This window comes from Heterodontus francisci, chromosome 11 (genome assembly GCF_036365525.1).
Source record: "Heterodontus francisci isolate sHetFra1 chromosome 11, sHetFra1.hap1, whole genome shotgun sequence".
Classification (NCBI taxonomy): domain Eukaryota; kingdom Metazoa; phylum Chordata; class Chondrichthyes; order Heterodontiformes; family Heterodontidae; genus Heterodontus; species Heterodontus francisci.
Genome location: NC_090381.1, coordinates 89,349,506 through 89,376,276, shown reverse-complemented (window position 1 = coordinate 89,376,276; position 26,771 = coordinate 89,349,506). Strand labels below are relative to the sequence as shown.

General features: G+C 42.1%; 1 protein-coding gene across 11 annotated transcripts in view; it reads left to right on the top strand.

Moving 5' to 3' along the window:
* dlg1b (discs large MAGUK scaffold protein 1b) overlaps positions 1-26,771 on the top strand; it is a 438,658-nt gene that overhangs the window by 221,901 nt on the left and 189,986 nt on the right. For 6 of the 11 annotated variants that reach the window (XM_068042454.1, XM_068042452.1, XM_068042450.1 and 3 more), the window contains one exon: positions 22,536-22,634. The exons of 4 other annotated variants lie outside the window; for them this stretch is intronic. In XM_068042454.1, coding sequence (XP_067898555.1) covers positions 22,536-22,634 — 99 coding nt within the window. The remainder of the gene's footprint in view (positions 1-22,535; positions 22,635-26,771) is intronic. One more of the 11 variants, XM_068042451.1, reaches the window with a different exon arrangement.

Sequence of the window (26,771 nt, the reverse complement as noted above, 5' to 3'; positions counted from 1 at the left end):
CCCAAAGAACAGCCAGGCGCTGCGCAAATGACTACTGGCAACACCTATGCAGTCGTATTCAGCTGGCATCTGACACTGGAAACATCAGAAGAATGTATGATGGCATTAAGAGAGCTTCTGGGCCGACCATCAGGAAGATCGCCCCCCTCAAGTCTAAATCAGGGGACACGATCACTGACCAACGCAAGCAAATGGACCACTTGGTGGAGCACTACCTAGAACTGTACTCCAGGGAAAATGTTGTCACTGAGACCGTCGTCAATGCAGCCTAGTCTCTGCCAGTCATGGATGAGCTGGACGAACAGCCAACAAAATCGGAACTCAGTGATGCCATTGATTCTCTAGCTAGTCGAAAAGCCCCTGGGAAGGACGGCATTATCCCCAAAATAATCAAGAGTGCCAAGCCTGCTATACTTTCAGCACTCCACAAACTGCTTTGCCTGTGCTGGGACGAGGGAGCAGTACCACAGGACATGCGCGATGCCAATATCATCACCCTCTATAAGAACAAGGGTGACCGCGGTGACTGCAACAACTACCGTGGAATCTCCCTGCTCAGCATATTGGGGAAAGTCTTCACTCGAGTCGTTTTAAACAGGCTCCAAAAGCTGGCTGAGCGTGTCTACACTGAGGTACAGTGTGGTTTTCGAGCAGAGAGATCCACCATTGTCATGCTGTTCTCCCTTCACCAGCTACAGGAGAAATGCCGTGATCAACAGATGTCCCTCTACTTTGCTTTCATTGATCTCGCCAAGGCCTTTGACCTCGTCAGCAGACGCAGTCTCTTCAGATTACTAGCAAAGATCGGATGTCCACCAAAGCTACTAAGTATCATCACCTCATTCCATGACAATATGAAAGGCACAATTCAGCACAGCGGTGCCTCATCAGACCCCTTTCCTATCCTGATTGATGTGAAACAGGGCTGTGTTCTTGCACCTACACTGTTTGGGATCATCATCTCCCTGCTGCTCTCATATGCGTTCAAGTCTTCAGAAGAAGGAATTTTCCTCCACAGAAGATCAGGTGGAAGGTTGTTCAACCTTGCCCGTCTTAGAGCGAAGACTAAAGTACGGAAGGTCCTCAACAGGGAACTCCTCTTTGCTGACAATACTGCATTAACATCTCACACAGAAGATTGCAGCTGCCTGCAATGAATTTGGCCTAACCATCAGCCTCAAGAAAACGAACATCATGGGACAGGACGTCAGAAATCTTCCATCCATCAATATCAGCGACCACGCTTTGGAAGTGGTTCAAGAGTTCACCTACCTAGGCTCAATTATCACCAGTAACCTGTCTCTAGATGCAGAAATCAACAAGCGCATGGGAAAGGCGTCCACTGCTATGTCCAGACTGGCCAAGAGTGTGGAAAAATGGCGCACTGACACGGAACACAAAAGTCCAAGTGTATCAAGCCTGTGTCCTCAGTACCTTGCTCCACGGCAGCGAGGCCTGAACAACGTATGTCAGCCAAGAGCGACGTCTCAATTCATTCCATCTTCGCTGCCTCCGGAGAATCCTTGGCATCAGGTGGCAGGACCGTATCTCCAATGCAGGAGGCCTCGAGGCAGCCAACATCCCCAGCATATACACCCTACTGAGCCAGCGGCGCTTGAGATGGCTTGGCCATGTGAGCCGCATGGAAGATGGCAGGATCCCCAAGGACACATTGTACAGCGAGCTCATCACTGGTATCAGAGCTACCGGCCGTCCATGTCTCCGCTTTAAAGACGTCTGCAAACGCGACATGAAGTCCTGTGACATTTACCATAAGTCGTGGGAGTCAGTTGCCAGTGATCGCCAGAGCTGGCGACAGCCATAAAGGCAGGGCTAAAGCGTGGCGATTCGAAGAGACTTAGCAGTTGGCAGGAAAAAAGACAGAAGCGCAAGGGGAGAGCCAACTGTGTAACAGCCCCGACAACCAATTTTATCTGCAGCGCCTGTGGAAGAGTCTGTCACTCTCGAATTGGCCTTTATAGCCACTCCAGGCGCTGCTTCACAAACCACTGACCACCTCACAGCGTTTACCCATTGTCTCTCGAGACAAGGAGACCAAAGAAGAAGATGTTGATATAAGCTTGTATTATAGCATTTTTCACATCCTCAGAATGTCCCAAGTTGCTTCACATTTGAATTTACTTTTGAAGTGCAGTCCATTATTAAGTAGGCAAATGTAGTGGCCAATTTTCGCACAGCAAAGATTTGCAAACATCAAATTTAATGAATAACCAGGTTATCTCTGGTGCTGATGTCTGAGGGAGGAAGGGTCAAGGATGGCCAGGACAGTGGGTGAGTTCCCTGCTCTTCACATAGGGCCATGGAATATTTTTGTCCACTTAAACAGGCAAATAAGCCTCTGTTTAATGTCTTCTGAAAGACGGCGCCTCCAGCAACATAACACAGAAATGCCAGCCAAAACTGTGTTGAAGTTCTGGATTGGGGCTGCAACCCTCTATCTTCTGACTTAGAATTGAGAGAACTACTAACTTAGCCATGCCGATGTTTATTTCGCCGTTTTGCCTCTTAAGGAAGCCTAAAGTGGCTGTGGGTTTTAATTAAGATTGAATTCTAAGGGCTAGGCGTATCATTTCAACTCAGGATTGGGCTGTTTTTTTTTTTACTTTTCCTGTTGTTTTTTGGGCAGGTGATTGCAAAGTTAGTTAATCGCATTGTCTCTTTTGGATGAGTAACAGCTACAAGAATGCATATGAATCTTATTTTAGATGCCAGCGAATGGAGAGGGAAAAAATTTAAACTTTTCCGGAACAGAGTGATTTCATTGCCTGTAGCAGAAGCCATAGTGTTATTAAGTTGCATGCTATAAATTTCAGCATACAATTATAGTGCTGCAATGGAAAAAATTTTATGATTCTCAAGATTAATATAGATTTTAGTATCTTTAAATGCAAAAAGAGGGTAAGTATCCATAGCCCATTTCATACAACATTGTCTCCAAGTTTTGAAACAGCTATGCTCTTACACAGCATGTTTTTCAGCTAAAGCAGACTGTATATCAAATGCTGTGTTAATAACTGAAGGATAAATATAGATACTGTGGTGTTAGTGTCAGCAATCTTCTGAAAAATGGAACCCAATGGGGGGTATGGAGTTGATGCAATCTGACAAGTTATGAAATTTATAATCCAATATATGGTGAAATTGGCCCCAAGTGAATGAATCATGGTTCTGCATAAACAATGAATGTTGTCCTCACTGGACTTGTAGTTGCTGCTTAGCTTTCACAGAAGGTGGTACACGTACTAAAACTTAAAAAGCAACACACCAGAGCACTGTGCAGTTATCAAAAAATGGTAGCTTGCTAGTTAGCGGCTATGATCTTGCAAACTTTTGAGTTTTGGATCTTAGCTATGTTTCTCTGGGAAACTTGAAGAGGTGGCCAGGTGCTCCATGACAGACTGAGAAGATCAGAAAGGGAACCACTCACCAGCTACATTTGTGTAACTTCTGCAGTTGGTTCTGCTTGGTATGGCTGAGGAACTTGGGGCAGCTTGCCTATGTACCACCCCCCCTCCCCCGCCCCAATCAACTGCGCTTGGCACATGTTTCAAAACCCAATTGATTGTGTTGGCTAAGGGGTAAATGTTGGCCTGGATGCTGAGGGAGCTCCCTTCTCTTTGAGTAGTGCTGTCAGATTATTTACCTCCACCTGAACAGAAAGCCAGAACCACTGACAAAGCATCAATATCTCCGTACTGCACTCAAATGTTAGCTTAGATTATGTTTTCAAGTTCTTGGAAGTCGGGCTTAAACCAGCTGACTCAGGAAAAAGGTACCCCCACCTGAGCCAAAATGTCAATCAGTAAAGTCATGTTCTCAAACTACTTCTGTCCCTCTTCAATTTTCCTTAAGGCCGACTGCTTTTATACAGTAAAAAAGTACTTTAGTATACATAATATCTCCCAGCGTAAAGCTCTTAGGAACCTGACTGGGCATTGTATGCCTAGTTTTGGTGCATGTGTGCTCTATCAGCTCTGCTTATACTAGTGCATCACCCACTCTATGTGATGTCCTTTCAATATTCAGTATAGCTAGAGTAAATTTGTGTGGTAACTGTTGCAAAGTATTAAGATTTTCAAAGTATAAATTATATATTATAGGTCATAGTTCTTAGTAAAAAGAAATTGGGTATTTAATGGAGGCGAGGGAGGTCTTGCCCGCTGGCTGAAGAGCCAGCGAGGGCCCCTTGTCACCTCTTTGGCACGTAATATCGTGGGCCTTCCAACAATCAGTCACTTGACTGTGCAGCAGCGGGCCTTCCCCGGTGTTAAGGATCCCAGGGGCGGAAGTCCTGCCTGCTGAGAGCTGCCAGCTAATCAGAGGCTGGCAGCGCTTACTCAGCAGCACCATTGGGGAGGTGGTGGCTGTAATGTTCCCACCTGAGGCCCAGGATCATCGGACCCAGGCCACAGGTGAGTGATGGCGGGAGGTGTAGGGGGGTCAGCAGCAAGAGGTGGTAGTGGTTTTCAGCCAGATCCCTTAATCAGGTGCTGAGTGCCTTTAAATGAGGCCCCACCAGAGAGCCCACAAGCAACCCGGCAACCTGCATGGGTTTGCTCGTGGCACTCCCCATGTGGCAACAGGTCTGCCCGATGCTCGGCTAATACTGGCAGCGGATAGAGCCCCCTAATTCAGCTGTTCGGTGTACAGTGCATACACTCATTAGGGAGCTGTGTTATCTATCTCCTGTAGGACTTTTAAAACATTTTAGATCTCTTAAAGAGCTTGGTAGTTTTATGGAATTGTGAACTTAAATCTGGTTTAAGGTGATCAGATTTGAATAGTAATACAATAGTTTGTTGTAGTTCTAACAATAATATCTTGCATTTATAAAGAACCTTAAACATAGTAAAACATCTCAAGCTGCTTCCCAGAAGTCAAACAAAATTTGACAGAGCCACCAAAGGAGATAATAGGGCAGGTGACCAAATTTTTGGGAGGGAATTCTAGAGCTTAAGGCCTAGGCAGCTAAAGGCACAGCTACTAACGGTGGAGTGAGAAAAATTGGGAATGCGCAAGAGGCCAAAATTGGAGGAGTGTGGAGATCTGCACGTAACAAGCCCAACGAGAGGCAGCACAAGTCTAGATTTAGTCTTCGGTAATGAAGCTGAGCAAGTGGATGAAGTAACAGGGGTGACCATTTTGGAGTTGTAACCACTGTACAGTTTGTTTCAGCATAATCATAGAAAAGGACAAAGATAAAACAGGAGCAAAGGTTCTAAATTGGGGGAAGGCAAATTTTACGAAACTGAGAGATGACCTAGCAAAAGTGGACTGGATACAGCTACTTGAAGGAAAATCAGTGGCAAACCAGTGGGAGGCATTCAAGAGCAAGATACTACGGGCACAGTTGTAGGCATGAACCCACAAAGATTAAGGGTGGTACTGCCAAATCTAGAGCCCCCTGGTTATCTAAAAGCTTACAGAGTAAGTTAAAACAAAAAAAGAAAGCTTATGACGATCACAAATATCTTACTCCTCTAGGCTTTCTAAAGTATTATAGAAAGTGCAGGGGTGAAGTAAAAAAGGAAATTAGAAAAGCAAAGAGAGGAAATGAAAAATTATTGGCAGGTAAAATCAAGGAAAACCCAAAGATGTTTTTATCAGTACATTAAGAGCAAGAGGATAACTAAGGAAAGGATATGGTCTATCAGATATACAGGGGAACCTATGCATGGATGCAGAAGATGTGGGCAGTCTTAATGAGTTTTTTTGTCTGTCTTCACAAAGGAGAGGGTTGATGCATCATTGTAGTAAAAGAGGAGAGTAAAATATTAGATACGATAAGCATAATGAGAGAGGAAGTACTAGAGGGTCTGACATCCCTGAAAGTGGATAAATCGCCAGGACCAGATGGATTGCATCCCAGGTTGTTAAAGGAAGCTAGGGAGGAAATAGCAGAATCACTGAGGATCATCTTCAAATCCTCACATGATACAGACAAGGTACCAGATGATTGGATGTCTGCGAACGTTGTACCATTGTTTAAAAAGAGTGCAAGGGATAAGTCAAATTATTATAGGCCAGTCAGTCTGACCTTGGAGATGGGTAAATTGATAGAATCAATTCTGAAAGATAGGATAAACTGTCACTTAGAAAGGCACGTGATAGTCAGCATGGATTTGTTAATGGAAGGTCATGTCTTACTAACTTAATTGAGTTTTTTGAGGAAGTAACAGGGAGGATTGATGAGAGTAGTGCAGTGGATGTGGTTTACATGGATTTTAGTAAAGCATTTGACAAGGTCCCACATGGCAGACTGCTCAGTACAATGAAAGCCAATGGGATACAGTGGAATGTGGCAGATTGGATCCAGAGTTGGCTCAGGGACAGGAAACAAAGGGTAGTAGTCGACAGATGTTTTTGTGAATGGAAAGCTGTTTCCACTGGCGTTCCACAGGGCTCAGTGTTGGGCCCCTTGTTGTTTGTGGTATATATTAATGATTTGGACTTAAATGTGGAGGCATGATTGGGAAATTTGCTGATGACACAAAAATTGGCCATGTGGTTAATAGTGAGGAGGATAGCTGTAGACTCCAGAATGAAATCAATGGTTTGGTTGAGTGGGCGGAAAAGTGGCAAATGGAATTCAATCCAGAGAAGTGTGAGGTATTGCATTTGGGGAGGGTAAATAAAGTGAGGGAATACACAATAAACAGGAGGATATTGAGAGGGGTAGAAGAAGTGAAAGATCTTGGAGTGCATGTCCACAGGTCCCTGAAGGTGGCAGGACAGGTAGATAGAGTGGTGAAGAAGGCATATGGATTGCTTTCCTTTATTGGCTGAAGTATAGAGTATAAAAGCAGGGATGTGATGCTGGAACTGTATAAAATGCTGGTTAGGCTGGAGTTTTGTGTACAGTTCTGGTCACATTACAGAAAGGACATAATTGCTCTGGAGAGAGTACAGAGGAGATTTACAAGAATGTTGCCAGGGCTTGAAGGTTGCAGCTATGAAGAAAGATTGGATAGGCTAGGGTTGTTTTCTCTGGAACTGAGGAGGCTGACTGGTGACTTGTTTGAGGTGTTCAAAATTATGAGGGCGCAGATAGAGTGGACAGGAAGGACCTGTTTCCCCTGGCGAGGAAGTCAGTTACCAGGGGACACAGATTTAAGGTGATTGATAGAAGGATTAGAGGGGACATGACGAGAAACCATTTCACCCAGAGGGTGTGTGGAATTCGCTGTCAGAAATGGTGGTGGAGGCAGAAACCCTAAATTATTTTAAAAGGGACCTGGACATGTACCTGAAATGCTGTAACCTGCAGGGCTATGGACCTGGTGCTGGAAGATGGGATTAGTTTGGGCAGCCAGTTATTTCGGCTGGCGAGGACATGATGGGCTGAATGGCTTCCTTCTGTGTCGTACTTTATCTATGGTTCTATTTCAGAGGGTTCTAGGGCTGGAGGAGGTTAGAGATGGGAAGGGGGCAGGGCCATGGAGAGATTTGAACAAAGAGAATTTTCAATTGAATTGTGACTGGACCCAGAGCCAATGTTGGCAAGTGAGCCAAGGGATTATGGGTGAATGGGACTTGGTGCAAATTGGGATATAGGCAGCAGAGGTTTGGATGAGATCAGGTTTATGTAGGGTGCAAGCTGGGAGGCCAGGCAGGAGAGCATTGGAATAGTAGAGTCTGGAGGTAGCAAAGGCATGGGTGAGGGGTTCAGCAACAGATGCTGTGTGGTGGGGGTGGAGATGGGCGATGTTAGGGAGGTGGACGGATATGGTCTTTGTGACTGGATTAAGCTGTCAGAGTGGTATGATGCAAGTTCACTCGGCAGCTTGCAAATCATGAGTGCATGCTCATGCTCTCATTCTGACTCAATTGGAGTGCCATGAGGGCCAAATATTTTTCCAAAGGGAGGAAATATCAATTTGCTATGGCGTTTTCATATCTATTGCTAGTTAAATTGCCTTTGGCAGGGGCTGGCATTAGTAAGATGAAATGGTGTAGGATTGTGAGCATTCAAGGATCTTGCGCTCTGATCCAATTGGAATCAGTATGTATTCCCCTCTAATTGAATATCACATTACTGGATACTTTGAAGACTTCCTCTCATTAAATACTGGCCATGTGCCAAACTTAAATGTGTTAGAAAATGCCAGGCAGCTCAGATTGTTTGGAGTGGCAGTTGAGTTTCTTTGCTTTTAAAAGGTTGTCATTAAAAATTTACATTTTATATTTTGCTACAAAAACATCATTGACCAGGAAGTGTGGTGAAATTAAGCAAATCGCTCATGTCCAAGCTGTGCTGGTGTTATTGCCAACACAATAGAATTTATTCACTGAAATCTGTCCAAATAAAAGGCGTCTGAAAGACATTGCTGTGTCAACTGAAATAAAGTGCAGTGCCTTGTCTGCTGAGTCACAATAGAAGCTGGTAAGTTGGATCCATTGACTAGAGTAAGGTTTTCTGAGGGTGATCTTGACCCAGTGGTTTCTATTGGATCATAAGACGACATAATGGGAATAGGAAGATGAAATAAAGCAAAATTCCTGTTTCTTAAACTGGATAGAATAGTTCATGTTTATGCTTGTGGGTGCTAAATCACTAAATTCAAATGCAACCAATAAGTTTGTATACATGCCATGAAGTTAGCACCCTAAAACTGTACATGTTTTTAAAAAAAACAACCAAGCTGGGGTGTTTCAGAACACAATACACTGGTGATGCTCATTATAGAATTGTCCAATTAATGAGAGTTGGTTGAGTGATTTCCCCTGACTGGTATGATTGGGTGGAGAAAGAGAGACACCCCAACAAAGATAAATTGAAACACTTTAATTTAAATAAAGTTTTAATTAGTACACAGTGACTCTTCTTTGGAAGCCAGTTGTAGAATGCTCCTGGTGAACAGGCAGACACCACATCTCTGCTGAAGGATCATCTGGCCAAGAACCTAAACCCATAACATACAAGTGCAAAGATCAAGAAGGAACTAGGAGGGGAAATGATTGGCACCAAATGGAGCAAAGTGTCAAAACGCATAAGCGGTGACTTTGTAAACTTAACATTTTTGTGGGCCACAGAAAATCTATGACTATTGATGAGGCAGAACAATTAGTCTTTTGTACAGAAATACAACATTTGCACTAATTGAGTAATCTACAGAGGGGCAACTCGCTGTCCTATTTACAAAACTTGTGGTGAATATGTACCCAGTTGCAGTATGTAGATTCATTTGATTATCAGACTTTGTTTTGCTCAACAATTCTGTTACAGAAGGCCAAGTTATCACAAGTATATTAATTCAATGTGTGTGTCGGTGTAAATTTTGCAACCTTCAGCAAATCCTGGTGTACTATTTCATTCTGCTTGCTAGTACAGAGTAGTGGTACCACTGCAACCATCTGCATTTATATAGCATTTTAACATAGCAAAATGTCCAAATGTCCTTCTGAAAGGAGATCAGATAACCAGGAAGAACTAGGGAAGCAGACCAAATGCATGTTTGAAGAGGTTTTTGAAAGTGGTAAGGGTGGGGTGGTGAAGATGGGCAAAGAGAGAGATGTCGCAAGTCAGTGGATTCAGGAAGAGAATTTCAGAGTGAACAGGTGCCACCAATGGTGGAGTGGGAGGGGGGAGGAAGAAGCAAACAAAAAATAAACCAAAGCCAGAAAAAGTGATGTAGAGCTGCAAGAAATTGCAGAAATGGGACACACTCCTGGAATAATAAACTTACATTTTAGGTGTGCTGGGACTTGGAGAACCAATGGAAGTGGGCAAGGATCGGAATGACAGCTGAGCACTACAGGATAATATATGGATAGCGTCATTCTGCTTGAGTTGGTCTTTGTGTAGTGTGGATTATTCCAGTTGAGCATAGAGGTGACAAAAGTATTCCTGAAAGTTATGAGGGTGGTAAAAGAATGAATAGATGCAGGCATTACTATGGAATTACAAATAACCAGTCATAGTGCTACCTCTTTAGTATGAAGGGAAAACCATATAATGTGATGTCTAGAGAGAAGCAGAGTTAACATTTCAGGTCAGTGACCCTTCTTCAGAACTGGCAAATATTAGAAATGTAAAAGGTTATAAGCAAGTAAAGCAGGGGTGGGGCAAGAGGTAACAAAAGAGAAGGTGTAGATAGGACAAGGTCACAAAATAGCTGACCAGAAGGTCGTGGAGCAAATGCAAACAATATGTTAATGGTGTGTTGAAAGACAAAGCATTAGTACAGATAGGGTGTTAACAGACTGAAAAACGGATTTACTTGTACTTCTTTCAGTGTAGTATACAGTATTCGCTGCTCACAATGTGGTCTCTTCTACATTGGGGAGACCAAACGCAGACTGGGTGTTTGCTTTGCAGAACACCTCCGCTCAGTCCGCAAGCAGGACCCCGAGCTTCCGGTTGCTTGCCATTTCAACACTCCCCCCTGCTCTCATGCTAACATCTCTGTCCTGGGATTGCTGCAGTGTTCCAGTGAACATCAACGCAAGCTCGAGGATCAGCATCTCAATTTACCGATTAGGCACACTACAGCCTGCCGGACTGAACATTGAGTTCAATAATTTCAGAGCATGAAGGGCCCCCCATTTTACTTTCATTTTTAGTTTTTCTTTTTTATATATTTTTTGTTTTATTTCGTCTTAGTTTGTTCAGTTTGCTTATCCACTTTTTTCATGCTTGTACTTGCGGCTGTTCAATTTTCAGTCCATTAACACTATCTGTACTAATGCTTTGTCTTTCAACTCACCATTAACACATTGTTTGCCTTTGCTCCACGACCTTCTGGTCAGCTATTCTGTGACCTTGTCCTATCTACATCTCCTTTGTTATCTCTTGCCCCACCCCTGCTTTACTTTCTTATAACCTTTTACATTTCTAATATTTGCCAGTTCTGAAGAAGGGTCACTGACCTGAAACATTAACTCTGCTTCTCTCTCCACAGATGCTGCTAGACTTGCTGAGTATTTCCAGCATTTCTTGTTATTATTTCAGATTTCTAGCATCCGCAGTATTTTGCTTTTATTATATTAATGTGATGTCTAGTTTGGCTATCCAGTCAACGGCCCCCTGAGATGCCAAGTAGGAAACATGAGGTGCCTCCCGCAACAGATCTTAGTGAACAAATTGGTGTGAGCTCTTAGCCACCACCACGCTTTGGGGCATCCCTCATCTTCCCTTTGCGGAGCAAGTAACTGCATTGTGCATGCTCTGTGGTTGAGGATTGTCCCGTTGTCTTTAAGGGAGAATGAAGCCATGGGCCTTTGCTGTTGGGTCAGTGATGAGGTGTTCGTTCTTTGTGCTGCATGCGTCCCACAATTCCATCCATCTGGATAGTGGGATGATGCTAGTTGTATGAAGATTAGCTGCTGTTTCCCAGAATGGCCGGTGTGATTTTAAGCGCTTTTCTGGTGAGTTTTCAAGTCTTAGTAAATGGGAAGGTCAGTATTCCTCACGGAGGTGAATGGAGTCTGTGGGTGAGTATTGGGAGTCACTCAGTTAGAGTGGACTTAATCATCCTTCATACTGTCCTCATGGCAGTGTTTAGCTGCACATCCACGATCTTTGTGTGACGGCTGCAGGACCATGAGGCAGAGCAGTATTCTGCAGCAGAGTAGATTAGGGCCACTATTGCGATGCAAAATGTTCTGGTTGTGCTTCTTCATGATCCAGTGGGTTGAAGTTGAACTCCAGGGTAGAACAGCTCACTCAGTTGGGGACCATAACTGGTCAGCGTGATGGAATTGGTGGCTAATGTGTGAAGCTTTTGGCAGGGACTAAAGGGGTTCATTTTGATCTTGCCAGATTTGAGTTGGATGAAGCACTGGTTCACGCATGACTTAAGGTTGCACAACGCAGCAGCATTTACGGATTTAAGTATGGTGGTTGTCAGATTTTTTTTTTCTTGCAGACACTGTGCAGAAACTTTTGAGCTTCAATGAAACTAGTAAACCATCTTGGAGGAGAGAATAAGCTGAGTTCAAGCTCCCGTTGTCCCTTCCAAAAGTGTATGTTAAGTATCCTCCTCTAGGGTTGCCAACCCTCTAGGATTTGACCTCAGGTTTCCAGCAATTGAAGATTAATAGCCAGGACATTGCTGCAAGCAACCAGGGAGAACAATTATTGGGGCATGATAAGCAAATAGTCGTTTGTTTTCATTTTCTTTGTACACTTGCGCTATCAGTTATACAAGTTTTGGAGATAGGGGAAACAGGTTGCTTGATGGCAAATTAAGAATTGTTCAGTTTGGTAATGAAGAGTCTGTTCATTTTCATTTGGCATGAGGATGGACATGTTGAGTGACCAACGATAGGAATGTGCGGGTGGGGTAGTTACATAAAGCAGGTTATGATGATACTTTCAGGAAAGTATCTGAAAATTGGCAATCCATTTCTGCACCCCCCCCCCCCCCCCCCCCCACCCTCCGCGCATGAACATTGTGTTCAGATACAGAATGCAGCAATAAACCTTTAATGAAGGAAGTTCTTGAAGGGAGAGAGAACTCAATGCGTGTGTATTTAAAAAAAACGTTGAACAGCTACTGTGGAAATGCTGCTGTTCCAATTCAAACTCAGTCTTTCCAGGAGCAAAAATAATGGTTTGAATTATTAAGGATGTTGTGCTAGAAGCTGCATATTATTTCGCAAGTGTGAAACTGCTAAAATCACATGTATGCAGTTTTCTGCCATGAATTGAAATGAAGTAATCTGTCTCTAGATAAGTTTAATCTTACATCAGAGAGTTGGTGTTTGCAAAGTATATCAATGGCTTTCGAAGATTTTTTAAGCTGCATCATATCCAATGATACCTCTGTAATGATGGTGTTAATTGTTTTCCATTTTAATGAAACCATAAGATTTTTGGTAGTTTGGTAGCCACTCAGTGAGCACATTTGCAATATATTTCAGTTTTCTATTTTATTTTCATTTGCAGTGAGAACCTTGACACAAATTGAGAAATTACTGCAAACAAATATTATAAATGGGACATTTTGTGGTTGGCCAGACTCTGTTGTTGTCTTAGTTCACAGCCACCTGTTTATAATTCTTTCTTTCCTTTTTGAAAAGAATTCACCTTTCTGTCATTATTTTATGGCAAAGGTGCTGAGTGGCTGGAGGTCATCTGATGACTATGAAAGGATCATTTAGGACCTGAATATCATTTTGATAGGTACTAGTGTTCAGCCTTTTGCTCTAAATAACAGATTACTAAGAACTAAACTGAGCCCATATTATTTAGATTGCTTTTTGAGTCGAATGTTCTCCCGCAGCAGCACATCTGCTTCCGCTTGCACGTTGCCGTTATCAGTCATAAAACACTGGAAAATTCTGTAAGCTGCTGGCAGAGTCTGGATCACCACTTCGGCTTTTTTCCTCTCCTCCTCCTCCTGGCTCATACTGCTTTGAATATTGCATTAGAGTGCAGCTTCTATAGCCTCTGATTACATCTATGTACCAAGCAAAATGAGCTGTGGCAGCTCCATGGTGATTAGTGAGGATTGCTGTCAGTTTCTATTCATCTCTGATCTGCGCTTACCAGCTGACTGTCCATTATTTGAACTCCCTGATGTAGCTCCTGATGCCTGTTTTAGAGCTGCGATTTTGTGTGTTCTGTAGGATTTTAACAAAATACTATTACTTTAGTGTGACTATTCAATGAGCTATATCTAACTCTTGGGTAAATATATATTTATAAGACTAACGATATCAAGGTTTTGTGCTTCAGCATTTGACATATTACCACTACACAGTAAAGAGGAGAATTTAATTGTGTTTAGATTATTGATTGAATTGAAGAGTTTATAGAGTATTAACTACAGAATTTGGATATGTGCAACTGAAAAGGACTGTAGCCTGTTTTGATACTCTTGTTCCTTTCCTTTGGACAGTGTTTGTGAAGTCAAAATTGAATAGTTTACCATAACATAAACAATAAATTCCAAGGCTTCCTTGGAAATGCGCTGTTTATAATTAGAACATTTTCATCTTTAAAGGGTGTAAAATACAATGCCAGGTTTGTAAATCATCAATTCTATAGCTGCAGCACCTTTAACAGTAAGATTTTTTTATTTTGGGGGAAGGGGGTTGATGGTGATAAAAGAAAGCTTCTTTTGGGATAGTTGCATGTTAAAATGTGTTGGGAATATATATTTAAGGTGACCTTTGCCACCCACATACAAATCTGTGCTGTGCATTGATTATTCATGCCTGGAAAAAGAGGGCCGTGATGTGCAGTGCCCATTGGTGCTCATTAATTGGAGAGAGCTACTGGCTAGAATCAGATTCTGCTTCTCTGCTTTCCCTAGCAGTGCCATCCTCCGATAAATGCCCCAACGTTGCAATATTTTTATTTAATTTCTGCCTGACCTGACAATACGTGAAGAAATTTTTTCTTTCCACACAATAGTTTATTTTTCTCTCCTTGATTTGCACAATGACGACTTACTGTTACAAACACGAATACTCTTGTGTGCCAGAAGGTTGTGAACTGGGGAGATTAGTTAATTTTTCAAGTAACCCGAGGTTGCAAGTAAATCAGAGGCAGCAATATCTGGAGCCTCAGCAGCAGCACTTGACTGCGCACAAGTACTACAACTCTGTGACTCTGCCCGTGTCCTCGACTAAACATAGAAGCAAGTTTACAAACCTGCGTGACAGCGTTAAGAAAAGTCCTACTAAAAGTACTGCCAAAGTAAAAGCAACCAGCGGCTGGTGGTCGGACAGCTCATGGTCGACGCATTCTTTTGATAAGGTCAGTGCCTGTGGAATTCTTTGCTGTACTTTCAGTAGTGATGTCAGTACAGTTTTTGTATTTAGACCAGACTGCAGGCCGTGGAACAACAGTTATGTCCAAGTTCCCTGATCAATAGAGTCAGTCAATTCTAATTATTGGTGCATGCTTCAGTTAGAGTCTAGTGTCTGATACCTGGAAGACACATTGAAATCTTGACTTCTTCACTATGGAGCATTCCCTTTTATTGTGCAGTTTGCAATAAAGCTAATATTTTAAGACTTCATTATTTGGAGAATTTTTTTGCGGTCTTGCTACTTATTTTGTCTGACTGGCCTGTGCCTACAACTGAGAGGGCAGGTGCATGGCCTCCCCCACTATACTGCTGCCAGTGTCCTTCATCCTGCTGTCAGGAAGTACCAAAAGCTGCCCATGCTTGACTCTGCCTTCTGATTTTCCTCCTCGCCTCTGTTTCCCTCTCCCTCCTCCCCTGGCTGCAGCCCCAATTCCTCCTTTACTGCCTCAGATCGTGACTTCCGTAAAGAAGGGCTTGAACCCACTGATAAATTTATCATATTTTGAAGTAATTATGCTAATACTGGTAACACATGTTGGTGCCGTGCTTCTCCGATGTTGCTGAGCGGTGTAACATCCTGCAAATGTGGAGACCTGTTTTTCTACTTGGCAAATAACATTATTATCTACCCAAAGGAATATTTTTTATTAACATGCAACAACAAAGCTAGTAAGTAAACACAGTAATCTGATTGATTAGAAATCTCATTCCCTCGGACCTGCTGGGATCCAACTGTCAACTCCCCCAGCGTTCAACAGTCTATTTTCAAAGCCTATGTTGTCGGTCACTCATGAACTGAACTTGCACTGTCTCCATTGTTCCAAACAGTTGATCTTTGCATCCTGAGTTAATAGTTAGGTCATGGGTTTAGGATGTTTTTTATAATGAACTTTGTTATCTAAAACTCAGAAGGACCCAGCAGTATTTTGCCCCAGGGGGATGCTTTTTATGTCAAGAATCTAAATATGTAAATGTTTCTGTGAGACGAGCACTTTTTTTTTCAAAATTTAGTGCAATGCTCTGATTTCCTTGGTAATTAAACAAAGCTGTCATGCCCCAATGAAGGAATAAAATTCTTTGCTATTGATTTTCCCTTCTCTTTTCCTCCACCCACCACATCCCCCTCCCCAAACAAAGACTCTACCATTTAGTTTTTTCAAGTCCTGCTTGCTTCTCTCTCTCTTTGTTCCCAAGAGAGTGAATAGGCCACTGATTTCTTGAACTAAACCAGAAGATAAAATGGTGATGGGGTGGGGGGGGGGGGAGAGTTGGGTGAGGGTGAATGGGGAAATGTGACTTGTGTTTTGAAATAGGATTTAGTTTTTTAATTAAAGAATTTGCAGCATTTTATTTTAAGAAATGTAATCCGGAAGAGAAAATGGTACTACAATGAGACCAGCCATGCCTGTATACTTTGCAGTGTTGAGATAATTTGACAACAATGCAGCCCATCATAACAAGAGTTGAATGTTGAATAGTAGGCTCATAAAGACTGAATGTTTATGTATCTGGCTGTTAGAAATAACATCGGATGTTGGGATAGTAGATTTGATTAGACTGTGAAAGTGGGATGTTTTAGATTTACCAAGCTCAGCAGCATTTGATCATGGGTTTCCATTGGCCATCTGCTGACATGATTTCAGTTCCATTGTTTTGAGTATAAACTATGGTAGAATCAATATTGCAAATAATCTTGAAAGTTAATTTTACCCATCTCATCGTTACTGTTTATCTCTCATTTGCCTGATGCTGATCAGTCTAATGTTGCTCCTTTCTCGAGGGCAGGGATACCTCCCCTGCCCAGGTGAAACGGATGTATGTGCTTTCTGTCTGTCTTGTGGATGGTTAGAGAGAGGGAAGGAAGTCTTTATTTCTGTTTAGTGAAATAACGCTTTATATGTTATTTTATCCTGTGCCTTGACATTGTAGGGACCCCAATATTTGGATTCATATTCCTTGCCAGAAACAATATTACTCACAAGAGACTATGTGGAGTTAGTGATGTTTTACCATTTTGTTTTGATTTACCTAATGAAGCTGTTACTTTCATTTCGATGGCAATTCCGCACATTTAAACAAATAATTTGAGTTTTGAACTGTTGTATGTAAAGTAGTTTGTGAACACTGGTCCATGCGAATGGATTAATTTAGTGTCTTATATTTGAAGATTGGGCATAATTTTGTCACATGAAGATAATAAAATATTCTGAGATTGGATTTCCTAGTATCGCATGTGCTTTGCTCTCCAGTATTGAGGGTGGGAAGCAGTGCTATAGATGGCCTAAAATGTTGAAGATATGTTGGTTTTTATTATGTTGGAGAACTGTACTGATGGATTGTTTTTATCATTTAAAAAGAATCCTATATTGCTGCCAATGTTTGTTATTGGCTGTAATGCATTTAAGTCAGTGGAACCATATGCGAAGAAGACTTTACACAGCATTGCCCTTCTCTTAGCCGCTCTCAGTGATCCAGCACTGTGTACAACCTGGGAAGATGTATATTGTTGCATTCTTTAATGGCCCTTGCCCCACAACTGTCCAAAAACACAAATCATAATTGCAAAAAGAAAAACCACTCTCAATAGGGGACTGGAGTTATTTTAAACTTTGAGGGGCAACATCTATTCTACTGTGCACCTTGTTAATGCTATCTGACTAATGGAATGCGTTTCATATACTTTTGTCATGAAAAGTTTACATTGGTTGTATATGTGGTGGCTATATGTCAGGATGTCTAGAATAAAATGACTGAGTTCTGCAACATTCTAGGAGTCAATTTGGTGAAATTATTTGGTATGAAATCCAACAATTTTTGTTTGGAAACTTGACTGAAGCTATTCATACTTGAATTGCTTCCTATTAAATGGATTGAGGTAAATGTTAGTTTGCAGTTAGACTGTCTAGGTTTTATGCTCATTCCATCCTTATAAACACTTGTACAGCAATGTTGTATAATACCTTCTGTCAGATATACTTGTTTCATTCAGATTTTAGTTTTATTTACAGTGCCTTATTTTTATAAAGTTATTCCTAATTAGTGCAGCATGTTGAGAGAAAGGTTCTTGGTTGATGCTGTTATCCTAAGTCAAGAACAGTTCTCTCCAGGTATATTGGCCATCTGCTTATTTGTGCTTTGTATTGTTCTGCGGCTGCTTTGCTGTAAAATAAGCCTTGAATTTAATGAACCTAATCAAATCAGATTATAGTAAGGCTTGATAAAAACTATAGTTCAAGTGTAAGGCGGTTCCTTTCAGATAAGGGAGCATCCTATTATGTAGGACTGGAATATGATATAAATGTAAAACGTGTTTTGTCCGATACAGAACAAACTACAGTAACTTGACACCGATAGAAGATCACATCTAAAATATTTGCTTGGCTCACTTAGTACTCTCATCTTTATCAGGTTGTGGGTTCAAGCTTTTTCCAGGTTTAATTATGTATTGTTTAATTGGTTTATTTAAGTGGATACCATTGCACGACTCAGAGAAGCAAGGCTTCTCTTGCTGTCCTGGCCAACATTCTTCCCTCAAACAGTAGTCAATAATCTCATTGTTGTATCTCCATATCATGCCGAGTGCAAAATGGCTGTCATGTTTACCTATGTATTAATTATTGAGCTTTGAAGTATTCATTGTATGTGAAGTACTTTGGGATTCTCCTGAAAGACTTGATAAGGCAGTACATAAATGTGTCATTCTTGCTTGAAGCCATATAACCATTGCTTCCATATGAAGATGAAATTCAAAGTTGATTGCATTGGGTATTTCCTGTGGGAATAAATATTCTAATATATTTGTGCAATCCACTGGTGACAACCTCCACATATTGAGATAATCGTAGCCGATATATTCAAACTCTTCATCTGAGTGCTGCTATGTTCTGAAATATTTTAGGAGTACTAATTGTTGAACCCACCATGCACCAAACTAAATTACTTTTTAATTCATTTAGGGGATGTGGGCTTCACAGGCTATGTCAGCATTTATTGCCCATCCCTAATTGCCCTTGAGAAGGTGGTGGTGAGCCGGCGCTTTGAACTGCTGTAGTTCTTGTGGGGTAGGTACACCAACTGTGCTGTTAGGAAGGGAGTTCCAGGATTTTGACCCAGCGACAACGAAGGATCGGTGATATAGTTCCAAGTCAGGATGATGTGTGGTAAGATAGTGTTCCTATATTTCAGTTTTTTTTTGAGGACTCATATATTTTAGAATTATGGACACTCTTATTTGGGAAAATTTAAAAGAATTCCATGGATTTTTTTTTCACTGGGGTCATCAGAAGGTCTTTTGGACTTGGTTTGTAAACAGCCCTTACTGGAAGTCACCTGTCTTCAGATAAATATCCAGCAGGGGCTTTTTGACTTAGCAAAGATGTTTACAGAGAAGTGACAGGTCAAGATTTATAGGGGTCAGGAGGCTTGACTCTTGAGAGTTTGTTTTTGGTTTCACTTTGGACAGTGTGTTGGGGTGTGAACTGTTTTGAAGGCAGTTAGAGAAAAACAGCCAGGAGTGCAGTCACCATCAATACCCTCTTCCATCTCTTTGAGAACTTCCTGAGAATCAAGTGTAAGAAATAGAGAAATTGATGCTGCATTCCTCCTGCAAGGCCTGCCAGAAACCCGTGTTGCCGCATTTCTCCTGGAGAGCCTGCCACACTGATCTTCAACATTGCCTGAAAAGAACTGCTCGAGAAAGATCCTAGTGATAGCTATCTACGTGTATTTGAGACGCCAAACCAAAAAGGGACCACTGACATCTTTCCATACTTTTTTTTTTCTTCAAGAATTAGCAAGTATTTGGCCAAAGATTTATTTGTCTTTTTTTGTAATCGAGCTCTAAAGAGAAAATCTCTTTATTTTTCAGTTAACCGGTGTGTATTTTTGTGTGTGAGGGGCTAAGGTAAAAGGGAACTTTCAGATTTCAATCTGTGTATTAATGCTTTGCTTCGGTACTGGTTAAGTCTTGTTTTATAATAAACTGATAATTTTGTTGTTAAAGAAACCTGGTTGGTGTATTTTATTCCGGGATAAAAATAGAATCTATGATTGACCATATTGCTAACTGGGTATACATTTAAATATAGGTTGTGACCTGTGGAGAAGTGGAACTAGAAAAACAGTGCACTCCTCCTGTCTCAATTGTAACAATAGGGGCGTGGAGGGGAACTTTCAGGTGGTGGTGCTGCCATGCATCTGCTGCCCTGGTCCTTCTAGGTGGTAGAGGTTGTAGGTTGTAAGGTGCTGTTGAAGGAGCCTTGGTGAGTTGCTACAGTGCATCTTGTAGCTGGTGCAGACTGCTGCCTCTGCATGTCATTGGTGGAGGGAGTGAATGTTGAAGGTGGTGGATGGGGTGCCAGTCGAGTGGGCTGCTTTGTCCTAGATGGTTTTGAGCTTCTTGAGTGTTGTTGGAGCTGCACCAATCCAGGCAATGGAGAGTATTCTATTACACTCTGGACTTGTGCTTTGTAGATGGTGGACAGGCATTGGGGAGTTAGCTGAGTTACTCGCTGCAGAATTCCCAGCCTCTGACTTGTTCTTGTAGCCATAGCATATATGTGCTGGTCCAATTCAGTTTCTGGTTAATAGTGACCCCCAGGATGTTGATAGTGGGGGATTCAGGGATGGTAATGCCATTGAACGTCAAGAGGAGATGATTAGATTCTCTCTTATAGGAGATGGTCATTGCCTTGCACTTGTGTGGTGCAAATGTTACTTGCCACTTATCAGCCCAAGCTTCGATGTTATCCAGGTCTTGCTGCATATGGACATGGGCTGCTTTAGTATCTGAGGAATCGCGAATGGTGCTGAACATTGTACAATCCCCTCTTCTGACCTTATAATGGAGGGAAAGTCATTGATGAAGCAGCTGAAGATGGTTGGGCCTAAGACGCTGCATGAGGAACTCCTGCAGTGATGTCCTGGAACTGAGATGATTGACCTCTAACAACCACAGCCATCTTCCTTTGTGCTAGGTATGACTCCAACCAGTGGAGAGTTTTCTCCCTGATTCCTATTGACTCCAGTTTTGCTCAGGCTCCTTGATGCCATACTTTGACAAATGCTGCCTTGATGTCGAGGACAGTCACGCTGTCCATGTTTGGACCAAGGCTGTAATGAGGTCAGGAGCTGACTAGCCCTGGCAGAACCCAAACTGAACATCAGTGAGCAAATTGAAATTGGAATGTTGAAGTGATGTATGCTGGTTTGAAAACTCTTACCTGGATTAGAATACCTGTTTTTAAAGAGTCAAGTTTTTTTTAATGCATTTTAAAATCAAATGTCTAACTGATGCAAAGTCTAATTTCAAGACCCACTTTCTGTTGCTCCTTCTTCCCACCCTTTCTTGCTCTCCTCCTTGCTTTCCCTCCTGGATTCCACAGTACTTGTATTACATGCCAAAGTGTTAAGTTTGAAGACTGGAGAGACCAGAAACACCATAAGGAAGATTCACAAATGGGGACACGTTTCCTGGGATTTAAAGTTAATTGAAAAATTACCACCGAGCAAACAGTAGGACCAGATGGGAAAATTTCTGTTGCCTTGCTGTTGAAGTCATTGCTCTGTACTATAGAAGCACTGGTCACATCCGGTGTAAGAGCACCAGTACTGCATGGATAACACATTTTTGTGGATGTTAATGTTGAGATTAAGCATTTTGCTTGAGTTCATACTGTGGGGCGGCGCAGTGGTTAGCACCGCAGCCTCACAGTTCCAGGGACCCGGGTTCGATTCTGGGTACTGCCTGTGTGGAGTTTGCAAGTTCTCCCTGTGTCTGCGTGGGTTTTCTCCGGGTGCTCCGGTTTCCTCCCACAAGCCAAAAGACTTGCAGGTTGGTAGGTAAATTGGCCATTATAAATTGTCACTAGTATAGGTAGGTGGTAGGTAAATATAGGGACAGGTGGGGATGTTTGATAGGAATATGGGATTAGTGTAGGATTAGTATAAAAATGGGTGGTTGATGGTCGGCACAGACTCGGTGGGCCGAAGGGCCTGTTTCAGTGCTGTATCTCTAATCTAATCAGTTTGAAGTTTACATTGATGCCCTCTTCAAATTCTTTCCTCTCGGATGTAATCGATAGTTATAAGGAATGTTAAATTTATCAATGATATTTAAAAACGTCAACTTAACCACTAACCTAACTAATTATCTAATCTTTGCAATTGAAGATTCATCAGAGAAAATTGTTTTCTACAGTCCAATATAGTTTGATTGTAATTGCATTTGAAACCTGATTAGATTAAATAGGTTAATGCCAAATATGAAGAATGTTTTATACTCATCCACCTCGAATGCAATGAGAGAATAAGACACACAAAATCTCATTGCTTTAGACCACAATTTCACTTTGGGATATGACTATATATTTCACATTGTGTTTCAGAAACTTTACTGCATTTGTGCAAAACCTTGCATATGCATGCAATTTTACCTTTGGGGGTAGACTGGAGTTGGTTGGGAGAAGTTATGATGATTTTATTATGGATGGAGGTCATTGATATTTGAACTGTAAAGGAGGGACTGACCATTTTAACTCTTGATGTTCCGCGGTTGGAGTTTGGTTGGCATTTCATTTTTTTCATCCCTATTCCTCAAAAAAAATCGTAAGATCTTGCCAGATGTTTTCTCTTATTGAGTTTGTCATTAAACAGTAAGATTTTGATATATGCTTATTGTGCTCCGTTAGATTTGCTTAAATGTTTTGCTATGCAGTTGTGTGTCTTGGAATTTGATCCCTTGCTATTGTTTAGCAGATAGAGGCTACTCCTCCCTCTACTCCTGTAATCCCTGTGATCCCTGTTATGCCAGTCCCTGCTGATGCCAGTGTCTTCTCGTCTGACAGTCAACAGGTTTTGTTCCTTTTTTCTTTTGAATGTTTTGATTTTGTTGCTGTATATTCAACATTTATTTTGTGCATTGTTTAATCTTGTATAATGTTATTCTGTAGATCACTGGGCACCTGTGGTGAGCAAGTAGAACTGAGGAGACATGTGAAACAAAGTGTATAACTAAAAAAAAAGTGTATAACTGCATTAATCTGGAGTTAAACAGTTCACTGTTTTGCTCTAGAGTGTTTTTCTGCTGGTTATCTGGTCTTTTGTTTCAATGATTAAATTGAAAACATTAATCTCTCAAATTGTGCTTATCACTCAGAATTTTGCTCTTTGGTTCTCATTGCCCACCTCAGAAATATGAAGGCAAAGGTTTCAGAGTAAAACTAGTTTGATCACAGCAACAAGCAAAATCTGGTTCTATTGAAGTGGTATTTGAAAACTAATTGAACTCAGTATATAAATTAAATCTGTGTAATGGGAAAGTGTAAATGTTTGCATAAATCAAACCAGTGTCACAGAAATGTAGAGAAGACAAAGATGTGAACGAGAGTTTGAAACCCTTGAGCAAATTTGTTAGGAATCCAACTAAAAAAAAAGTCACATGCCCATGCTGCTGCAATAGAATTTTAGAAAGTGGATCTATGCAGATGTATCCCAATATTTCCATGGTTTGTTCCCCTTTAGACTCCCATAATTAGAGATGTAGAGTTGTGCAGCAGAGAAACAGGCCCTTCGGCCCACCACATCCATGCCGGCCATAATGTCTATATACTAATCCCACCTGCCTGCATTAATTCCATATCCCTCTATGCCTTTCTCATTCAAGTACCTGTCCAGATGCCCCTTAAATGTTCCTACTGTTCCTGCCTCCACCACCTTCTCTGGCAGCTCATTCCAGATACCCACTATTCTTTGTGTGAAAAATTTACCCCTTTGATCCCCTTTAAACCTCCTCCCTCTCACCTTAAATCTATGCCCTCTAGTTTTAGTCACCCCTATCATGGGAAACAGACTCTGGCTATCTACCCTATCTGTGCCTCTCATAATTTTATATACCTCTATCATGTCCCCTCTCAGCCTCCTTTGCTCCAGGGAAAACAGACCCAGCCTATCCAATCTCTCTTTATAACTCAAGCCCTCCAAACCAGGCAACACCCTTGTGACTCTTTTCTGTACGCTCTCTAGCTTAATCACATCTTTCCTGTCGTGCGGCGACCAGAACTGCACACACTACTCCAATTGCGGCCTAACTAACATTATGTACAACCGTAACATGATGTCCCAACTCTTGTACTCAGTGCCTCGGCCGATGAAGGCAAGCATGCCATACTCCTCCTTCACCACCCTGTCTACCTGTGTTGCCACTTTCAGGGAACTATGTACTTGCACCCCAAGGTCTCTCTGCTCAATAACACTCCCCAGGGCCCTGTCATTCACTGTATATGTCCTGCCCTGGTTTAACTTCCCAAAATGCATCACTTCACACTTGTCTGCATTAAATTTCATTTGCCAGTCCCTTGCCCACTTTCCCAGTTTATCTCTATCCTGTTGTAACCTTAGACAACCTTTGTCACTGTCCACTATACCACCAATTTTGGTGTCATCTGCAAACTTACTAATCATTCCCCCTACATTCATATCCAAGTCATTAATATATATGACAAACAACAGAGGGCCCAGCACTGATCCCTGCGCCACACCACTGGTCACTGGCCTCCAATCTGAAAAACAACCCTCCACTACCACCCTCTGCCTCATGTCACCAAGACAATTTTGTATCCAATTGGCTAGCTCACCCTGGATCCCATGTGTTTGAACCTTCTGGACCAGCCTACCATGCGGGACCTTGTCAAAGGCCTTGCTAAAGTCCATGTAGACAACGTCCATCACCCTGCCCTCGTCAATTCTCTTGGTCACTTCCTCAAAAAACTCAATCAAATTCGTGAGACCTGATTTCCCACGCACAAAGCCATGCTGACTATCCCTAATCAGACCTTCCCTTTCCAAATGCATATAAGTCCTGTCTCTCAGAATCCCTTCCAATAACCACTGATGTAAGGCTCACCGGCCTGTAGTTCCCTGGCTTATCCCTGTTGCCCTTCTTAAATAAAGGCACAACATTCACTATCCTTCAGTCTTCCGGTACCTCACCCTTGGCTAACGATGATGCAAAAATCTCTGCCAGGGCCCCAGCAATCTCCTCCCTTGCTTCCTGTAGCATCCTAGGATACACCTGGTCAGGCCCTGGGGATTTATCCACCTTAATGCGCTTCAAAACCTCCAACACCTCCTCCTTTGTAATGTTGATATGCTCCAGGATATCGCTGTTCCCTCCCTTGAACTCACTAGCTTCCATGACCACCTCCACGGTAAATACAGAAGAGAAGTATTCATTTAAGACCTCGCCCATTTCCCGTGGCTCCACATATAGATTACCACACTGATCCTTAAGGGGACCTATTCTCTCCCTAGCTACCCTTTTACTCTTAATATACTTACAGAATCTTTTAGGATTCTCCTTTATCTTATCTGCCAGGGAATTCTCATGGCCCCTTTTCGCCCTCCTAATTTCTTTGTGTATTCCTACATCCCCTGTACACGTCGAGGGACTCGCTTGATCCCAGCTGCCTATACCTGACATATGCCTCCTTCTTTGTCCTGACAGACCCTCAATATCCCTCGTCAACCAAGGTTCCCTAAACTTGCCAGCCTTGCCCTTCCATCTAACAGGAACATACCGGCCCTGAACTCTTCCTATCTCACTTTTAAAAGCCACCCACTTGCCAGACGTCCCTTTACCTGTAAGCAGCCTCTCCCGTTCAACTTTTGAGAGTTCCTGTCTGATGCCATTGAAATTAGCCTTTTCCATAACTATCTTGAAGCTGATAGAGTTATGTTCACTAGTCCCAAAGTGCTCCCCCACTGACACATCAACCACCTGCCCAGCCTCATTTTCCAAGAGGAGGTCGAGTGTAGCTCCTTCTCTAGTAGGGCCATTCACATACTGCTTCAGAAGACTAGCCTGGACACACTTAAATTCTTCCCCATCTGATCCCTTAGCACTAAGGCAGTCCCAGTCAATATTAGGGAAGTTAAAATCACCTACTATTACAACCCTATAATTCCTACACCTATCTGTGATTTCCCTACATATATGCTCCTCCAATTCCCTCTGACTACTGGGGGGCCTATAGTATAATCCCATCAAAGTGATCACCCCTTTCTTATTTCTAAGTTCTACTTAAGATAAATTATTTAAGTTAGAGGTAACTTAACTCTGCAGCCCTAGAATTAGAAGCAACTCCCCTGTCCTGGCAGTCTATCTTTTTGAAGCTCAGGCAGTGCAGTCTAATTGCACTTGGGTTTTGAATTTGCTGGTTTGTCTTGTTTGAATTTCATGGGCCTGGAAGTTTGGAGAAGGTTGTTTTTCGCCCTGTTGCCTCAGTGGTGGATAGAATCTAAACCAGGACGGAAAGATCCATTAGTACCAAAAACTTGATATATATGCAAATTGTTAGGAACCAAGATTTAAGCTAGACTTCTGGAATTGAATGAAACAGACCAATGTGGCCTTTGACACAAGCTTGGACATCCATGATTCAAATGAGAATCAGGCATTCAAATCACAGATATTGGTGGCACTTTGCAACCTAAAATAAGTTCAGAGCACCATTTAAGAGGGCAGATTGCTTTTGTTTTCTTTGCATTTAAGTTTGAAACTTTAAATCTTTAACATCCTAATTTTCTTGAGCAAAAAAAGACTACCCATGCCAAAAAGATTGAAATGGATAACCACTTCACCCACTTTTATTGATAAGAATGTAATTTTTCATGCAGGTGGTTATGTTTAGAGATACAGCACTGAAACAGGCCCTTCGGCCCACCGAGTCTGTGCCGACCATCAACCACCCATTTATACTAATCCTACACTAATCCCATATTCCTACCACATCCCCACCTGTCCCTATATTTCCCTACCACCTACCTATACTAGGGGCAATTTATAATGGCCAATTTACCTACCAACCTGCAAGTCCTTTGGCTTGTGGGAGGAAACCCACGCAGACACAGGGAGAACTTGCTAACTCCACACAGGCAGTACCCAGAATTGAACCCGGGTCACTGGAGCTGTGAGGCTGCAGTGCTAACCAC